General features: G+C 50.2%; 4 protein-coding genes across 4 annotated transcripts; 2 read left to right on the forward strand and 2 right to left on the reverse strand.

Annotated features, from left to right (window-relative positions):
- Positions 1 to 265: 265 nt before the first annotated feature.
- Positions 266 to 4,409, reverse strand: MYCFIDRAFT_94547 (uncharacterized protein; the record flags this gene model as incomplete). The annotated part of the gene is made up of 4 exons (XM_007928548.1): positions 266 to 454; positions 590 to 1,453; positions 2,003 to 3,988; positions 4,047 to 4,409. Coding segments are annotated over 4 exons (3,402 nt in total), but the record flags the coding sequence as incomplete, so codon positions are not given.
- Positions 4,410 to 4,964: 555 nt separating this feature from the next.
- MYCFIDRAFT_196796 (uncharacterized protein) lies at positions 4,965 to 8,246 on the forward strand (the record flags this gene model as incomplete). Its single annotated transcript, XM_007928549.1, has 3 exons — positions 4,965 to 5,668; positions 5,765 to 6,743; positions 7,458 to 8,246. 3 exons carry the CDS (start codon positions 4,965 to 4,967, stop codon positions 8,244 to 8,246), a joined length of 2,472 nt encoding a protein of 823 aa, XP_007926740.1.
- A 2,792-nt stretch (positions 8,247 to 11,038) lies between these two features.
- On the reverse strand, positions 11,039 to 11,637 carry MYCFIDRAFT_174978 (uncharacterized protein; the record flags this gene model as incomplete). The annotated part of the gene is made up of 8 exons (XM_007928550.1): positions 11,039 to 11,064; positions 11,099 to 11,113; positions 11,162 to 11,185; positions 11,228 to 11,307; positions 11,358 to 11,415; positions 11,437 to 11,514; positions 11,548 to 11,585; positions 11,618 to 11,637. The coding sequence occupies 8 exons, from the start codon at positions 11,635 to 11,637 to the stop codon at positions 11,039 to 11,041; spliced, it is 339 nt and encodes a 112-aa protein (XP_007926741.1).
- Positions 11,638 to 11,690: 53 nt separating this feature from the next.
- On the forward strand, positions 11,691 to 12,058 carry MYCFIDRAFT_81604 (uncharacterized protein; the record flags this gene model as incomplete). Its single annotated transcript, XM_007927825.1, has 2 exons — positions 11,691 to 11,798; positions 11,849 to 12,058. The coding sequence occupies 2 exons, from the start codon at positions 11,691 to 11,693 to the stop codon at positions 12,056 to 12,058; spliced, it is 318 nt and encodes a 105-aa protein (XP_007926016.1).
- Between the last annotated feature and the right edge of the window lie 2,906 nt (positions 12,059 to 14,964).

Here is a 14,964-nt window from a genome sequence, read left to right on the forward strand (position 1 = left end):
AGCGAAGCTCTTTAGCCACAGCGTCAACCCTTTCCTTCTCAAGAAGCACACCATAACTTTGATGAGCCAGGTAACTTTTGGATCTCGTTGCAAGATTAAAACCACAAATAGCAGATCATACGACTCACTTTCGTTTCAACTCACACCTCACATCATCAAAAGTGAACCCACGCCTATAAAAATGAAACTTCCATAAATCGTCCATTCCCGATCTATGCACGCCACATAACCTACAACCCGATTCGCCACCCACCTAATCAACATCATCATCATCACCTTCACTCTCCTCCTCACTGTCATCCTCATTCTCATCCTCACTGACCTCCCCACCCAACACCTTGATCTTCGCCTTATACTCATCCCTCTTAGCCTCAATATCACCCATAACAAGTAACATACTTTCCAACTCCTCTTTGGCCTGTTTCTCGTTTTCCTTAGCTTCGGCCACAGCCTTCTCAAGTTTCGCGAGTTGAGCCTTGTCTTGCTCACTGGGACCTGCCTTCTTCGTGGCCTCGTCAAGCTTCCTCTCCGATTCGGAAGCTGCCTTCTTCGCGTCATCGGTAGCTTTCTTAGCGAGATCTTTAGCAACTTGCGCTTGCTTTTGAGCTTGTTCGAGAGATTTCTTGGATGCCTCGAGTTCGGATTGTAGGGATTCTGCCGCTTCTTTTGCAGACTTGAGTTCGGTCTTGGTCTTTTGATGTTGATCCTCGGCAGACTTCTTAGCCGCAGAAAGTTCTGCTTTGGTCTTTTCGAGCTCTTCTTCGGCAGAAGACTTGGCTTCTTCAAGTTCTTGCTTGGTCTTCTTGAGGTTCTCCTCGGCAGACTCGGTCGAATCTTCCAGCTCCTTCTTGACTTTGTCGAAGTCTTCTTCGAGTTGACTGAGTTGCTCTTTCGCCGCTTTCTCGCTTTCCTGGGCTTTGGTGAGCTCTTCGTCCTTGGTTGCAAGGTCGCTTTCAAGTTGTGCAAGCTTGACGGCATCGTCTTTGCCTGCATCACCTTTTGCAGCAAGAGCCTTCTTCGCTACCGCGACTTGCTTCTTTGCATCCGCGAGATCTTTCTCCAACTTGTCGACCTTGGCGATCTTGTCCTTGTCTTCCTTGCTGAGTGTTGGCTTGGCCTTTAGTGCTTTCGCGCTTTCGGCAGCCTTCTTTTCTGCAGTACTGGCCTTCTCCTCGGCATCCTTGAGCTTCTTTTGCAAATCTTTGGCCTTGCTTTCGGCAGTGTTGAGCTTCTTCTCGGCTTCTGATGCCCTTTTCTCTAGATCAGCAATTTTGCTCTCAGCTTCCTTGACTTTGGCATCAGCATTGGTGGCTTTCTTGTGGGCCTCCTTAAATGCCGACTCTGCATCAGTCGCTCTCTTCTGCACTGCAGCAATCTTGGTCTCGTTTTCAGATGCCCTCCTCTCGGCATCCTCGAGATCAGACTTCGCTTCCGTGAGCTGTGCGTCGAGCGCCTTGACTTGGGCTTCTGCATCTTCTGCCTTCTTCTGGGCCTCTTCAAGCTGTTGCTTCTCTCCTATAGCAGCATCGAGTGCGGCAGCTTTTGCTGTTTCAAGCTCCTTCTCCAATTCAGCATACCCAGCGCGCTCGGTCTTGAGTTCCTCATCTCGAGCTTTAAGATCTGCTCGTAGTTCTGCGACTTGCGATTTGAGCTTCTCCAACTCTTCACCACGAGTGTCGAGTGACTTCCTCGCAATATCGAGCTTCGATTCAGCCGCCTTGACCTGATCTTGCGCCGCTTGTAGCTTCCTATCGGCTGCGCCACGTTGCTGATGCAAATGCTCCAGTTCTTTCGACAGATCTCGCTCTCGTCGAAGTAGCTCGTTGTGCTTGCCAGATAGAGTCTCAAGTTGCTGCTTGACAGTCGCATGGCCGCTTGCTTCTTTCCGGTGCTCGTTTCCCAGCTCTGCTATCCGTCGCTCAAGCTCCTGCACCTTCTGCGCAGCAGCAGCCTCGCGTTCTCGCAATCTCGCTTGCGCTTCGCGTTCCGCTTCTTGCTTCACGCTGTTCAAAGCATGCTGGTGTCTCGTCTGTGAAGTGTTCCGATCCTGCTCATGTTTTTTGGTCAGCTTCTCTAACTCGCTGTCATGTCCCTGTTGCATGGCTTGGTTGATCTTTCGCAAGCGCTCGACCTCCGACTGGGCCGTTTGCAATTCCTTCGATATTGACATCCGGTCTTGCTCTGCTTTCTGTGTGGCTTCGACAGCTTCTTGCTGTGCTGTGGCTAGAGCATCCTTGGCTGTTTGAGCTTGTTGCCGTAACTCATCAAGTATGTCACGATCGACACCAGCCTCTACCACTCCGCCGGGTATCACTTCAACACCAGGATCTTTGTCGATGGCTCGTCTTAAGCGGGTGTATTCCACTGTGAAGAGATCGACAAACACATTACTGAGCATGCCATCGCCAGCTTCATCTGATTCAGCGTCAAGGTCGAAGTCGCGAATTGCTGGCTCTCGTCGCAACTGCAAAAGTGCGTCCAGGTACTTAGCCCGTCCAAGCTTCTGCTGAAGGAGTGGTGCTAGCGTTCGGCGTGGTATTGGAGAGTCTTTGGTGCTGAATTCGTAAATTACGCCGAGGAGTACGGCGGACAGGCCAGCCACGATCGGGTCTGTTGGTGTCTTGACTGTAGCCACGAGTGCCTGGACCAAGCTGGATCCCTCCTCGAGCAAGTCGTCCACCCCAGGCGCGAAGTCCCAGAGTAGAGTAGCGAGTTGGCTTGAATATGCAGCGGCTTGTCTGACATGGACAGGTGCTTGAAGGGCGGCCTGAAGCTGAGAGCCGAAACCGCGGACTGCTGTAATGACATCCTCACCTTCCTCCTCGTCTCCCTCCTTGACAGCCAATAAAGCGGCCTTCGCTTCTGGCTGGTCGACTATCAGGCCCTGCACAATCCAAGAAGCGTGCACCACGCCAGTATCGTCATTTTCAGCTGGGTGGAGGAGTGTCACGATGACATTGGCAGCTGTTTCGCCTTCCGCATGCCCACCAATCGCGCGTTGAAGAAAGTGAGCTTTTATTCTGTCGTGATTGGTGAGATAGGCTTGGATGAGCGCACAAGCAGCACCACGCAGTGTCTCTTCTGCTGTTGCTTGGTCCAGGGCGAGATGTAGAAGTGCTTCGATGACATATGTTCGGCGGTTCTCCACACTGGGCCGGGCACTCGTTTTGGCACGTCCATTTGGCGCAGTTCCGTTGGTTTGAGCATGCTTCTGTGCCTCTGCTGCGTTATGTTCGGCATCTGCAGGTGTTATAACTGTTGAAGAGGCAAATTGTTCTTGGAGAGGCGGATTCGACTCGATCAAAGCAGCAGCAGCGCGTAATGCGGTCGCGCGGATTGTGGTGGGTAGCGCTGGCGAGAAGGCAAGGTCGATCAGAATCTGGCCGGTGCCAGCTCTGAAGAAGGCGACTTGATTCTGCGGTGTGCTTGACTCTCCTGATGCGAGGAACAAGCGCAGCAGCTGTAATAAACCCCAAGCTGCCCTCTCGCGTGCCTGCGTGTCGGTTGGTAGTTCGTCGTCGCGTGGAAAAGACTGCTGCAGAAGCTGCATCAACTGCGCAACACAGCCAGATTCTCGGAACATGGTCTGGTTGCTGGCAGAACCTTTGATCAGATTCGCGAGCAGAGTCAGACAGTCCTGCGCTGTAATGCCTGCTTCGGACAAGCCACCTTCGAGCTGTATCAGGCTGAACGTCTTCCCAAAGACATCCTCGAACGCAACGATTTTCCTAAGCTCTTCATTTGCACCGCTTGTGAGATCGACTAGAAGTAGGAGACCTGCGTTCCGTACAGCGTCTCGCGAATCGTCCAAGACGCCGACCAGTCGCGACAACCCCAGAGGGGCTGACAGGATGCATTCTTGCAATCGGTCGGGTCGAGCAGCGCATATGGAGGACAGTATCTGCACGGAGTACAACCGCGAGTAGTAGTCGGCGTATGCAGATGTGGGATCGAGGAGGTTTAGGAGCAAGGTAATGTTGTCTTGGCGCTGCCATTAGCTTAGCTATTCTGTCTACAAACCCCATATCACGATGCGCGTAGCCTACCATTGAGAACTCATCGGCCAGGAAGAGGGCAATCTCATCTCCAGCCTCAGGAGAGTTGCTGTCGGGATTGAACAGCATAAGCAGTGTCTCCAACACCAGCCTGATTGTGTCCACATCACCACCCTCTGTCCCTTGCCGGCCATCGTCCTGGCCTTGACTTGAGCTGGCATCTCCCAGGCCATCTTTCTTTAATGTTGATATGAGCTCTCGGAGTGAGCCGCTGGCTACTGAGGCCGGGTATTGTTTTGCGAAGCTTCTGAGGCCCTGGATGGCAGCGCGACGGTCTTCCAGCAATGTGGCAGACTGCAAGCGGCCACTCAGTGTGTCAATGGTCGCCGTCGCCGTCTGCTGCGGAGGTGCTTTGAGCATCGTGTCGGTCTGCTGCCCTGCGGCAGACTGCTGGCTATCTCATAGTTGTGGCTGAATAGTTTATGCCGAGACTTCGATGGTAGTCATCACACTTTACACTAGTCCTATTGTTCCAGAAGTGCAGCGTGTTCGTGTTCGTTCCGTGATTCTGGTATGGATCTTAATTCGTGTTTCCATTGAGCAATTGTTGTCCTTGCCAGCTTTCAGATCGCCGTTGTAGCGTGCAGGGGTCGAGTCGCGTTCGAGCTTGGCAGGCTTGGCAGGGTCTTCGTGTGAGAGCGGACTTTCGTGCTTCGCGACTGCGACTCCTTCCCTTCTCTTTGATATCGACACCGCGCCGGCAGCATCGCCAACTCTTCTGCCTGGCCTCGAACCCGACTCTCCGACCTGATATCGCCTACAAATCCCACGCCGCTCGCATTGCCAAGCGCGCGCGCACGCGACGCCATTTCCGCCCGAGTTGCCTCGCATCACCCATTAATTTCACACCTGTATCTGCGCCTACACCTACACACATTGTAATCTGGTCCCAAAAGTCATTCACTCATCATGGGCGTTCCAGCGCTGTTCCGCTGGCTCAGCAAGAAGTACCCCAAAATCATCTCGCCTGTGGTTGAAGAGCAGCCGGGTGAGATCGCGAATGAGGATGGCTCAGTCACGAAAATCCCCATCGATGCGCGCGGACCCAACCCAAATGGTGAAGAAATGGACAATCTATACCTAGACATGAATGGTATTGTGCATCCATGTTCCCATCCAGAAGACCGCCCGCCTCCCGCGAACGAGGAGGAGATGATGGTGGCAATTTTCGAGTACACTGAGCGCGTGGTCAACATGGTGCGCCCTCGTAAGCTTCTCATGATCGCTGTGGATGGTGTCGCCCCGCGTGCCAAGATGAACCAGCAGCGAAGTAGACGTTTCCGAAGTGCACAGGAAGCTGCCGAAAAGGACGCCATGGCAGCTGAATTTCACGCTCGCATGGTCGCAGCAGGCGAGGCTGGCGGTGACGACGAGAAAAATTCCAAACCCAAGAAGACTTGGGATTCCAACTCCATCACTCCTGGTACTCCTTTCATGGACTTGCTTGCTGCCAGTCTGCGATACTGGATTAGCTACAAGCTCACCACTGATCCTGCGTGGGAGAAGCTCAAAGTCATCATTTCTGACGCTACTGTGCCTGGTGAAGGTGAGCATAAGATCATGAACTTCGTGCGCTCCCAGCGCAGCTCCCCAGACCACGATCCCAACACAAGGTAAGCTCATCTCTGCTTTCTGCTTTTCCTCTACATTCCACCAAGTCCAGAAGAACATGCGAGATCATCTACACGAACTTTTGCTAACACGTATAGACATGTCATCTACGGACTTGACGCGGATCTGATCATGTTGGGACTCGCCACCCACGAACCGCACTTCCGCGTTCTGCGTGAAGACGTCTTCGCAAACGATACCAAGCCCGGTCATTGCAGGAAGTGCAATCAGCCAGGCCATATCGCTGCCAATTGCACCGGCAAGCCGAAGGAGGAAGAGGACGTGGTCAAGCCACTCAAGCCATTCATCTGGCTGCATGTCGGCATTCTGCGAGAATACCTGGCAGTCGAGATGTGTGTGCCCAACCAAGGTTTCCGATTTGATCTCGAGCGTGCGCTAGATGATTGGGTCTTCATGTGTTTCTTCGTCGGTAACGATTTCTTGCCACACTTGCCTTCTCTGGACATTCGGGAGGATGGTATTGACACACTCATCGCCATCTGGCGAGATAACCTACCTCTCATGGGAGGGTATGTGACCAAAGATGGTCACGTCGATCTTGCCCGAGCGCAGATGATCCTGGAGGGCCTGGCCAAGCAGGAAGACGCCATCTTTAAGAGACGTCGCGAAACTGAGGTCAAGGCTGCGGAGAGACAAAAGCAGCGCGAAGATAGAGAACGCCGTCAGTCTAACAAGCGAGCACGGTACTCGAATGGCGCACCCACTGGTTTTGATGAGACTGTCATTCGCCGTGGAGCACGAGGCGGCATCGTAAAAGGTGAAGCTGCAGCCGATCCGAATGCGCTGCCAACCTTCGCGCCCGGCGCAGCACAAACCATGAGTGATCCTCGCTACCGATCGAGCTTGACTCACGCAGATGTGGTCGGCTCGGCGAATCAGGACAACAAGTCAGCTGCAGCTGCATTGAAAGAGCGGATGATGAACAGCAAGAAGGGAGCAGACAGCCAGCGAGCAGAGATTGATGCTCTGATGGCGGGAGCTGCGAATGGTAACGATCCTCCACAGGCCCTTGGCAAGCGAACACGCGATATGATCGATGATGCAGCCGCGGATGAGGTCAGCTCAGACCCTTCTACACCTGGACGGAACACACCGAACAAGGAGATTGCAGATCCAATGAACCGTGGCACCTCGGGTCACTTGGGAGGCAACTCCGACGACAATGGTGGTATGCCAGAAGATACCGTCAAGCTATGGGAGGATGGCTACCAGGGTCGCTACTACGAGCAAAAGTTTCACGTCTCACCCGAGGACGTTGAATTCCGCCACAAGGTTGCGCGAAGCTATGTGGAGGGTCTCTGCTGGGTGCTCCTCTACTACTTCCAAGGCTGTCCATCATGGACCTGGTACTACCCGTACCATTATGCGCCCTTCGCTGCAGACTTCAAGGACATGGACAAGCAGGTCGTCAACTTCGAAAAGGGCAAGCCATTCCACCCTTACGAACAGCTGATGGGTGTCATGCCGCCGGCATCGAATCACACACTCCCAGCAGTCTTCCATCCTCTTATGACGGATGATGATAGTCCTATCAAGGAATTTTACCCGATCGAGTTCGAAGTCGATCTCAATGGTAAGAAATTCGCTTGGCAGGGTGTTGCACTTCTGCCATTCATCGACGAGAAGAAATTGCTCGATGCCATGGCCACCAAGTATCCTCTTCTCACTGAAGACGAACAGCGACGGAATGGGTTTGGTGAGGAATGCCTGATATTTAGCACCAAGCATCCTCTCTATAACGATGTCGTCACCAATTTCTACGGCAAAAAGGCCGGTGCGCCAAAATTCAAGATGAACACCAAGACATCGCAAGGTCTTGCCGGCAAGATCACCAAAGACGCATCCTACGTTCCCAACTCCGAACTCACATTCCCACTGGAAAGCACGCAGGAGGAATACACCAGCCTCGACTCCGACGAGAGTATCAAGGTTTCCTACCACATGCCTGTTCTCGGCAGCATCCACAAATCCATGCTCTTGCCTGGCGTCAAATTCAACGAGCCAGTGCTCGATTACAACGACATCGAAATGACGCGCAGCCGAGCAGAGAGAAGCGGTCGAAGTCACGGCGGCGTTCAGCTCTCAGTGGGCGGCGACAGATCGGATGGTCGACGCATCAACTACGCGGCACGCGACAACGGACACCATGACAACCGCAATGGTGGGTTTGGAAATGGCTATGGCGCGAACGGAGGATACGGCCAAGACCACAGTCGCGGCCCACCACCACCACGCCAAGATCCTTACTCGAACCGAGCAGCCGATGCTTTCGCAAATCTGCCGCCTCACCTCGCTGCTCAAGCTGCCCAGCATGGCTTCCAGTCTGCTAGAGCTCATCCTCCACCACCACCTCCTCAGTATGGATACCCGCCTCGAGGTCCTCCACCGCCCCAGAATGGATATGGTGGGTATGGAGGGTATGATAATCGTGGTGGCTACGAGAACCGAGGCGGCTATGGCGGCCGAGGTGGCTATGGTGGTTCGCGAGGTGGATACCAGGACAGAGGCGGCTACGGGGGAGGAGGAGGTAATTACCGTGGTAACAATAGACGGTACTAAGCATAAGAGGCATGTATGAGTAGGATTGACTGAGATGGAAAGAGAAGGCATGTGACATCATGGCGTGAACGTGAAAGGGATGATTGCGCCTGTAATTACGCACTGAGAAATTTTCAGATCAAGTGAATCTGGGAAGGTCATGATGAGAGCTTCCCTCTCAACTGAACTGAATTGAATCCCGAAGGACGAAGAACTATGTATCTGACTTTCATTTCACTCATTGGCAAGCTTTGTGTCTCTTAAGTGCTTACTGACATTGTGAGGACAAGATCAACGGGAAATGCGATGCATATCACGGAGCACGTCGGTGCACTCGTGATGGTGTTCTTGGCTGGTATAGATCCAGTGTATTCATGTTCCTATACTCGCGCGGATAAAAGACTCGAGGTTCGGGGAAGGTTTTTATGAGTTTCACACGCCACCCTTCCTCCATGTAAAAGCCACAAATCTGTCTTGATTACTATACGCATCGGTATCATCATGCTCGATGCCCCAGAGCGTGATCATTAATGGAACCATTCATAGCGGATGCGTGATTCGATGCCGGTGGCAAAGGCAAAGAAACAACTCTAGACTTCAAGATGATGGGCGTGCATTCTGGGAGGAGTGATTAAGAGATGAACTACAGTACAGAGAGCAGAGCTTCCACGTTCAAGCCTTCTCGCAACACCACTCCCATCCCTAGCACAACCGCTTAACACAATCCACACTCCTCGCCCTCCCCCCACGCTCCAGCAACAACCTCTGCATCCGACTCTGCTGCCGATTATACCTCTCACTCGAAACCCCAAATTCCCCAGCCTGCACCTCATCCTTATCAACATTCCCCCAAGACACCGTATATTTCGTCTGAATCGGCTCCAACAAACTTTTCTCCCGCTGTCCAAGGACTTCCGCCAACGTGCACAAAAGCGCCATAAAAGCCTTCAGAACATTGGTTTGAGGAGTGCATTCTGCGAGTACAGAGGTCAAACTTTTGGACGTGAAGATGAGTTTTGCTTGGATTTTTCCGGATGTGGGGGTGTTTGTTATGATAATGTCGAAGATGGTTTCTGGGTCGGAGCGGGTGTTTTGGCTGGAATGGCAGAGGTGGGGGAAGAGGAAAGTTGCGTTGACTGTGGGTTCTTGTTAGTGGTTTTGTGGGAGGAGGGGCATGAATGGCATTGCTATACTTTTGATCTGCTTCACCAGCTCAGTCTCGGTCAGTCCGTGGAATGCCGTTGCCTCGACTTTTTGTGGCTCCATTGCTTAACCGTTTGGGCCCTGACGGCTTGACCTTTTCTCAAGCATCGAATGGTCATTTTGGATAATATGTGGCAGTGACTGTTTCACTAGGCAGGCATGATGTGCAGGCAATCAATTGATGAAAGGAAAGTCAAGCAACAACAGCGTGCGAGGAAACAACGAGGCTCTGGTTGATCGCAATTGCAACCAATGCTTATTCCATGCTCTTGCCTCAAGCAGTTGTCCCTTCTTCCTAACTTATCCTGATGTTTTGGAAGACGTCGAGGTCTGAGTCCTCATGGAGAGAGCTTATGTTGACGTCGAAAGATGCAGATGTGCAAAACATGCTATCTCGCAACACGACAACGCCGAAATGGGGACGACCAAGATCAGCATGCAGTGTGGTGAATGATCGGAATCTGCTTTACTCTGGATGTTACCTTGCACGTCGCCCGGATGAGACCAAGCAAAGATGCCGTGTACACCAGCCGGTCGGCAACCTATTCACCAAGCTGCTCAGTCAGCATTCGATGGGTGCTCTATTACCACTCAGAGCACAGCAACAGATGCGGTATAACCTCCGTCTGCTAGGCGAGAGGTCGCTTGTCTTCCAACGCCTGGCGCGATTGAGCTGCAACACCAACCACACCGCCGTGGCTTGGCGGATAGATATCTCTCGGTTAAGAGACGGAGGATAAGGCTGCGGCTCGCGCAGATCACAAGGAAGAGTCAGTGCCTCCATCTGGACCTGTCAAAAGTCTAGCTGGAACGGACGGCTTGTAATCAACACGGTATCACGGTCTTTGCGAAACAATTTTTTTCGTCAGGACGGGATTGACCTGAGCCGTGAATCTGGAGTCATCTATACGATCGAGAAACCAGACGCGAGCCTAGAGCAGCATGGCGAGGAGACCATGCACTCAAGGAAATCTAGACACAATTCCTTCGCTGCATAGCTCTCGTGTCGACGTCTTGTGTGAGGCTTCCATGCCGGAGATCCCGTAATATAAGCCAAATGTTCCTCATACCCGGGCCGATCGGTGCACCCGCGGCACCTTGGATAACCTGTCGGGTTTGTGGTTGTCTGATCGACTCTGGTTCCTCTTTAAAGTCGTGGTTCGTATGTGCTTGTCCTCGCAGCTCAGGATGTCAGAATCTTGATACCACCAGGTCGGACAGATGTGCTTCTGATTTGGTCAAGGAATGCTCAACATCTGACCCATTGTGGTCGTCACCGCTGCGGCTCATCACATTGCATCGTTCTGTGTTGTCGAGTCGCTATTGAAAAATACTGGGAGCGAGATGAGATGGAGGTCGAAGAGGACAGTCACAAAGTTTCGGCAAAAGAGCCAGTTCAGCAATGCGACGCGAGTCATGGGCAATTACCAGCCTTTCGTCTACGTGCATAACAACATCGGCTTTGCGTACCGAATCAATGACCTCTTCTCACAAATCTTCGTCAGTCGTATGATACGGTACTTGCTTGCTCCCGAACACGAGCACGAAGATATCGATAAAGCGTATGCGGAGGAATCAAACGTCTAGTGATAGGTAATGCATGGTTGAACTCACGTGCTTGCTTTGCCGTTCACAACTTCACTTCCGGCGCCGACTCGGGAGTAGGCCACTTCCATCCCCTCGGGCTTGCAGCAAGCTTGTCTTACTACATGCCTAGCTAAATTATTCCAAACTCCATCCATCGTGCCACGGCTTACCTGTTCAGCGGTGTTGCCGGTGCCTCTGGATGTGCCGGCAACGCTTGAAAATCAGGGCTGAAAAGACGCTGTAGTGTTGGAAAAGGGCATTTGCGTAGGCAAAGGTTCGATCAGTGTCTCGACTCCGCAAGACTAGCCTTCTTATAACTTTTCCCGGAAGCCCTTTAGCGACATTTCAGGAAATGATCTGATCAGGGAAACGACCCCGGCAAGTGTCATGCATGACATTTCTTATACACCATCTCCCTCACTTCCTCTCGAAAAGTATCTCTCTCCTAGCGTGCTAAGCTCCAGGATTTCTTGTCCCGCCCCATGAGTCCATTGATATCCTGATCCCGAGCTAGAAAATCTCTAGGGCGAACCTTGCAGAGATGTTCTGCAGAAAGATATAAGATAGTGGCTATGCCCCCGCTACACTGAAAGCGATCCAACCTTTTACTACTCTCGTACATTTACAAAGGAGTGTCAGCACTACAGTCCTCCTCCTCCTCCTCCTCGAAGCACTATGTCCTCAACCAATCAACCACGACAAGTCTCCGAGGAGGAATTCTTCCGGCAATTAGGCCTGGACTCGGACAACGAAGCTCATATGCGGATTTACGCAGCAGCCAAGGTAAGTGTCTTGAAGACGAGGAGTGATGATTAATGCTGACAGCTTCCAAGGCAGAGGTGGCTGAAGGTTATCGGCGACTGGGCGGCAACGGTACTGCAGTGCAAGAGAACGCCTTTCGTCAAGAAGTCCGCACCATCTACGAATCTGCCAGCCCTGCGACGAAGATGGTGTATGATCGAGGTCTGACATCCAATGTAGAAGACAACTGGGTGATTCGATGGCTGCTGTGGCAAGCTATCAGCCTGCCGAATGGATCATAAACGAAAAGGGCGCGAGGAGCGATCATCAAGACCACCTGATCTTGACATATGTGCGATAGATACCCTTTCCTAGACGCTCCGCTCACGTCTGGCCCTGGCGCTGATTCCGATACCATTCATTCCCCGGTCCATTCGTCCTCGTGCTTCCAAGTCGTTCCTTCCAGAAATTTATCGAGGTATCGCCTGGAAGCCTTGGATGCCGATCCTCGTCCGGACACACACCATCTGCTTCATCGACATCTGTTGCAACCGGTTCGTGCGCGGCTCTGCAGAACGACGGCGGATCCCTATCCAGTGCCTCGGGACACATCTCGTGTCTGACACAGTAGTGACCGCATCGAAGCCATGTTGTCATGTTTACGAAGCACATGGGAGGAGGCGGGTTTGTGGTAGGAATCGAGTGCTGGTATCTGAGTCGAAATCGTCTGGGAGGGCTCGTAGCTTTGACATGCGGTGCCTCACCCATTATATATCTGTATGCAGTGTAAGTGTATTTTCGAATTGGTGAAAGGATGGAGCGCGTCGCAGTGTCCGACGATGTTATGCTGCCGATCTTCGTGGGCTCCTGCAGGAGTTCTGTATCCAGGCGTCATCCCATGCACGAATTATTGGCTGGAACATATTGCCCGCCATTCCCCGGGCGATTCAAGCTCATTGAGCTGAAGAAATCTTCCATCCGGATTGCATCCAGAGTTAGGTTTAAGATAAGCTCACATGAAATCGATGATCAAGATCTTCTACGAACCTTGGAGGTCAGTCCTGAGTCCTCACATCTCCTAGCACATTTACTGCGGACGCATTTAAGATAGGCAAGCCATTCGAAGGCATTATACTATTATTAAATCCTATTAATGCTTGAAAGCGTAGCGTAACGTCTTTTGTAACGCTAAGTAAACAAGCAATTATAGGTAAGACAGCTAGAACGTTCTAATCTAATAAGATAGCGGATCTAGATCTATACGATAGACGATATTCGCCGAGTAAGTAAACTACTAAAAATTCTATACTATATAGAAAGAATTTATAGCGCTTACTATACCGTTAAGCCTAACGAGAAATACTCGATCGCTAGTAGATAGTTAAATAGACGTATTAGGTCTTCGCCTTAGGCAATCTAGCTTTATAGCTTATCTTACGCTAGTACTAAGTAAGTAGGCCGCGATATAATACTATTATAAATACTACCTATATAGGTAATATACGTATATATAAACCCTAGCTATCGATAGAGTAAATAATAGTATATATTACTAAAACGTTTAGCTACTAAGTCTTAAGGTCTTCGAGAACCTAGACAAGTCTTACCTAACTAGTAGTAGTACTACCTCGTTCTTAGGGTATAGAAGGGAGCTATATATATATACCCTAACTATCGATAGAGTAAATAATAGTATAGGCTTAGCTACTAGGGTTTAAGCTTTTTAGGGACTTAGATAGGTCTTACTTAAATCTTAACTTAGCTAATAGTAATACTTACTCCTTCTTAAAGCGAAATAGGGTATTTATAAGATTCGCTTTCGCTCTAAATTAATTTTTTTTAGGTTCGCCTTACCTAGCTTATTTTAAATCTATCTAAGCGGTCTATATCTTAGGAGACGAAGACGACCTAAACAAATATACCTATAAGATTAATAATTTACTTATAATCGACAAGAGGGCGAATATCTATATAGCTAGTTTCCTAGCCTTAAAAATTCGAATAATATTAGGTATAGAAGGTTTATACCTAACCCCTTTAAGAGCTATATATATTAGAAATTATCGTTATAGTATAATTAATATCGCCGTAGATAACTATATAATCTATAGTATTAATCTAAATCTTAAGACCCTCTAGGTTAGTCTAGTTTCTACCTTAATACCTTTCGAGCTTCCTAATCTTAAAAAGGATTACTACCGCGATAATATATTAGAGGGCATTTGTCTATAATAACTCGAAGCCTTAGTTCTAACTAGACGAGCCTAATTTGTACCTCGATACTTTCTAAGATCTTTAGTATTAGAAGTAGTTATTTCTATAGTAACTAATCGGAGGGTATTTATCTATAGTAACTCGATATATTAGACCTAACTAGGCGTATCGAAGTAAAACGTTAAGGCCTTTAATAGTACTAAAAATTAGAAATAGTCGTACTATAGTAACCGATAGACGTATATTCGCCTATAATAGCTCGAAGCCTTCGACTAAATTATATATACCGGGTTTATACCCTAAGACCTCTAAAGAAACTATAGTATCGGAGATTATCGTCTTAAGATAATTAATTAGAGAGCTTTCGCCTATAAGAACTCGAAGCCTTAGACTTGATCATGCATGCCGGGTTTGTGCGGCGAGACCTCCGAAGAATCCGAGTAGCAGAGATAATGATCGTCTCGCGGTGATCTCACAGGGGTTTTCACCTGCAATTTCTCGGCGCCTTGGACTCAATTGTGTAGTCCGGATTGATACGTCAAGACCTCCGAAGAATCCGAGTGGCAGAGATAATCGTTTCGCGGTGATCTCGCAGGGTTGGTGTCAGGCGCAACAACTCGAAGCCTTGGACTACTCAATTGTGTATGCCGGGTTTGTATGTCAATACCTTCTAACCTCATCAATTCCAGAAATAGTCGCTAGAGTAGTCGGTCGGAAAGCATTCACCGTGCTGCAACCTAGATACATCAGACCCTTCCAGACTGTCCAGATTCATACCTAAATACCTTCCCAGCTCCTCAATCCTCGAAATCCTCGCCGTCGGAGCGCGAATACCTGTAAAGTTAGCTTGTAACAACTCGAAAATTTCGAGCCACTTATGGAATACCCTGAGTTTTATCCCCAGGGCGTAGCGTAAAGATGCTGGGAGAGATAGAGAGATACAATAATGTGTGCGGAGAGGGGCAAGGTTCTTCTTCTTCTTCTTCTTCTGCTG

Source organism: Pseudocercospora fijiensis, assembly GCF_000340215.1.
Source record: "Pseudocercospora fijiensis CIRAD86 unplaced genomic scaffold MYCFIscaffold_4, whole genome shotgun sequence".
NCBI lineage: Eukaryota > Fungi > Ascomycota > Dothideomycetes > Mycosphaerellales > Mycosphaerellaceae > Pseudocercospora > Pseudocercospora fijiensis.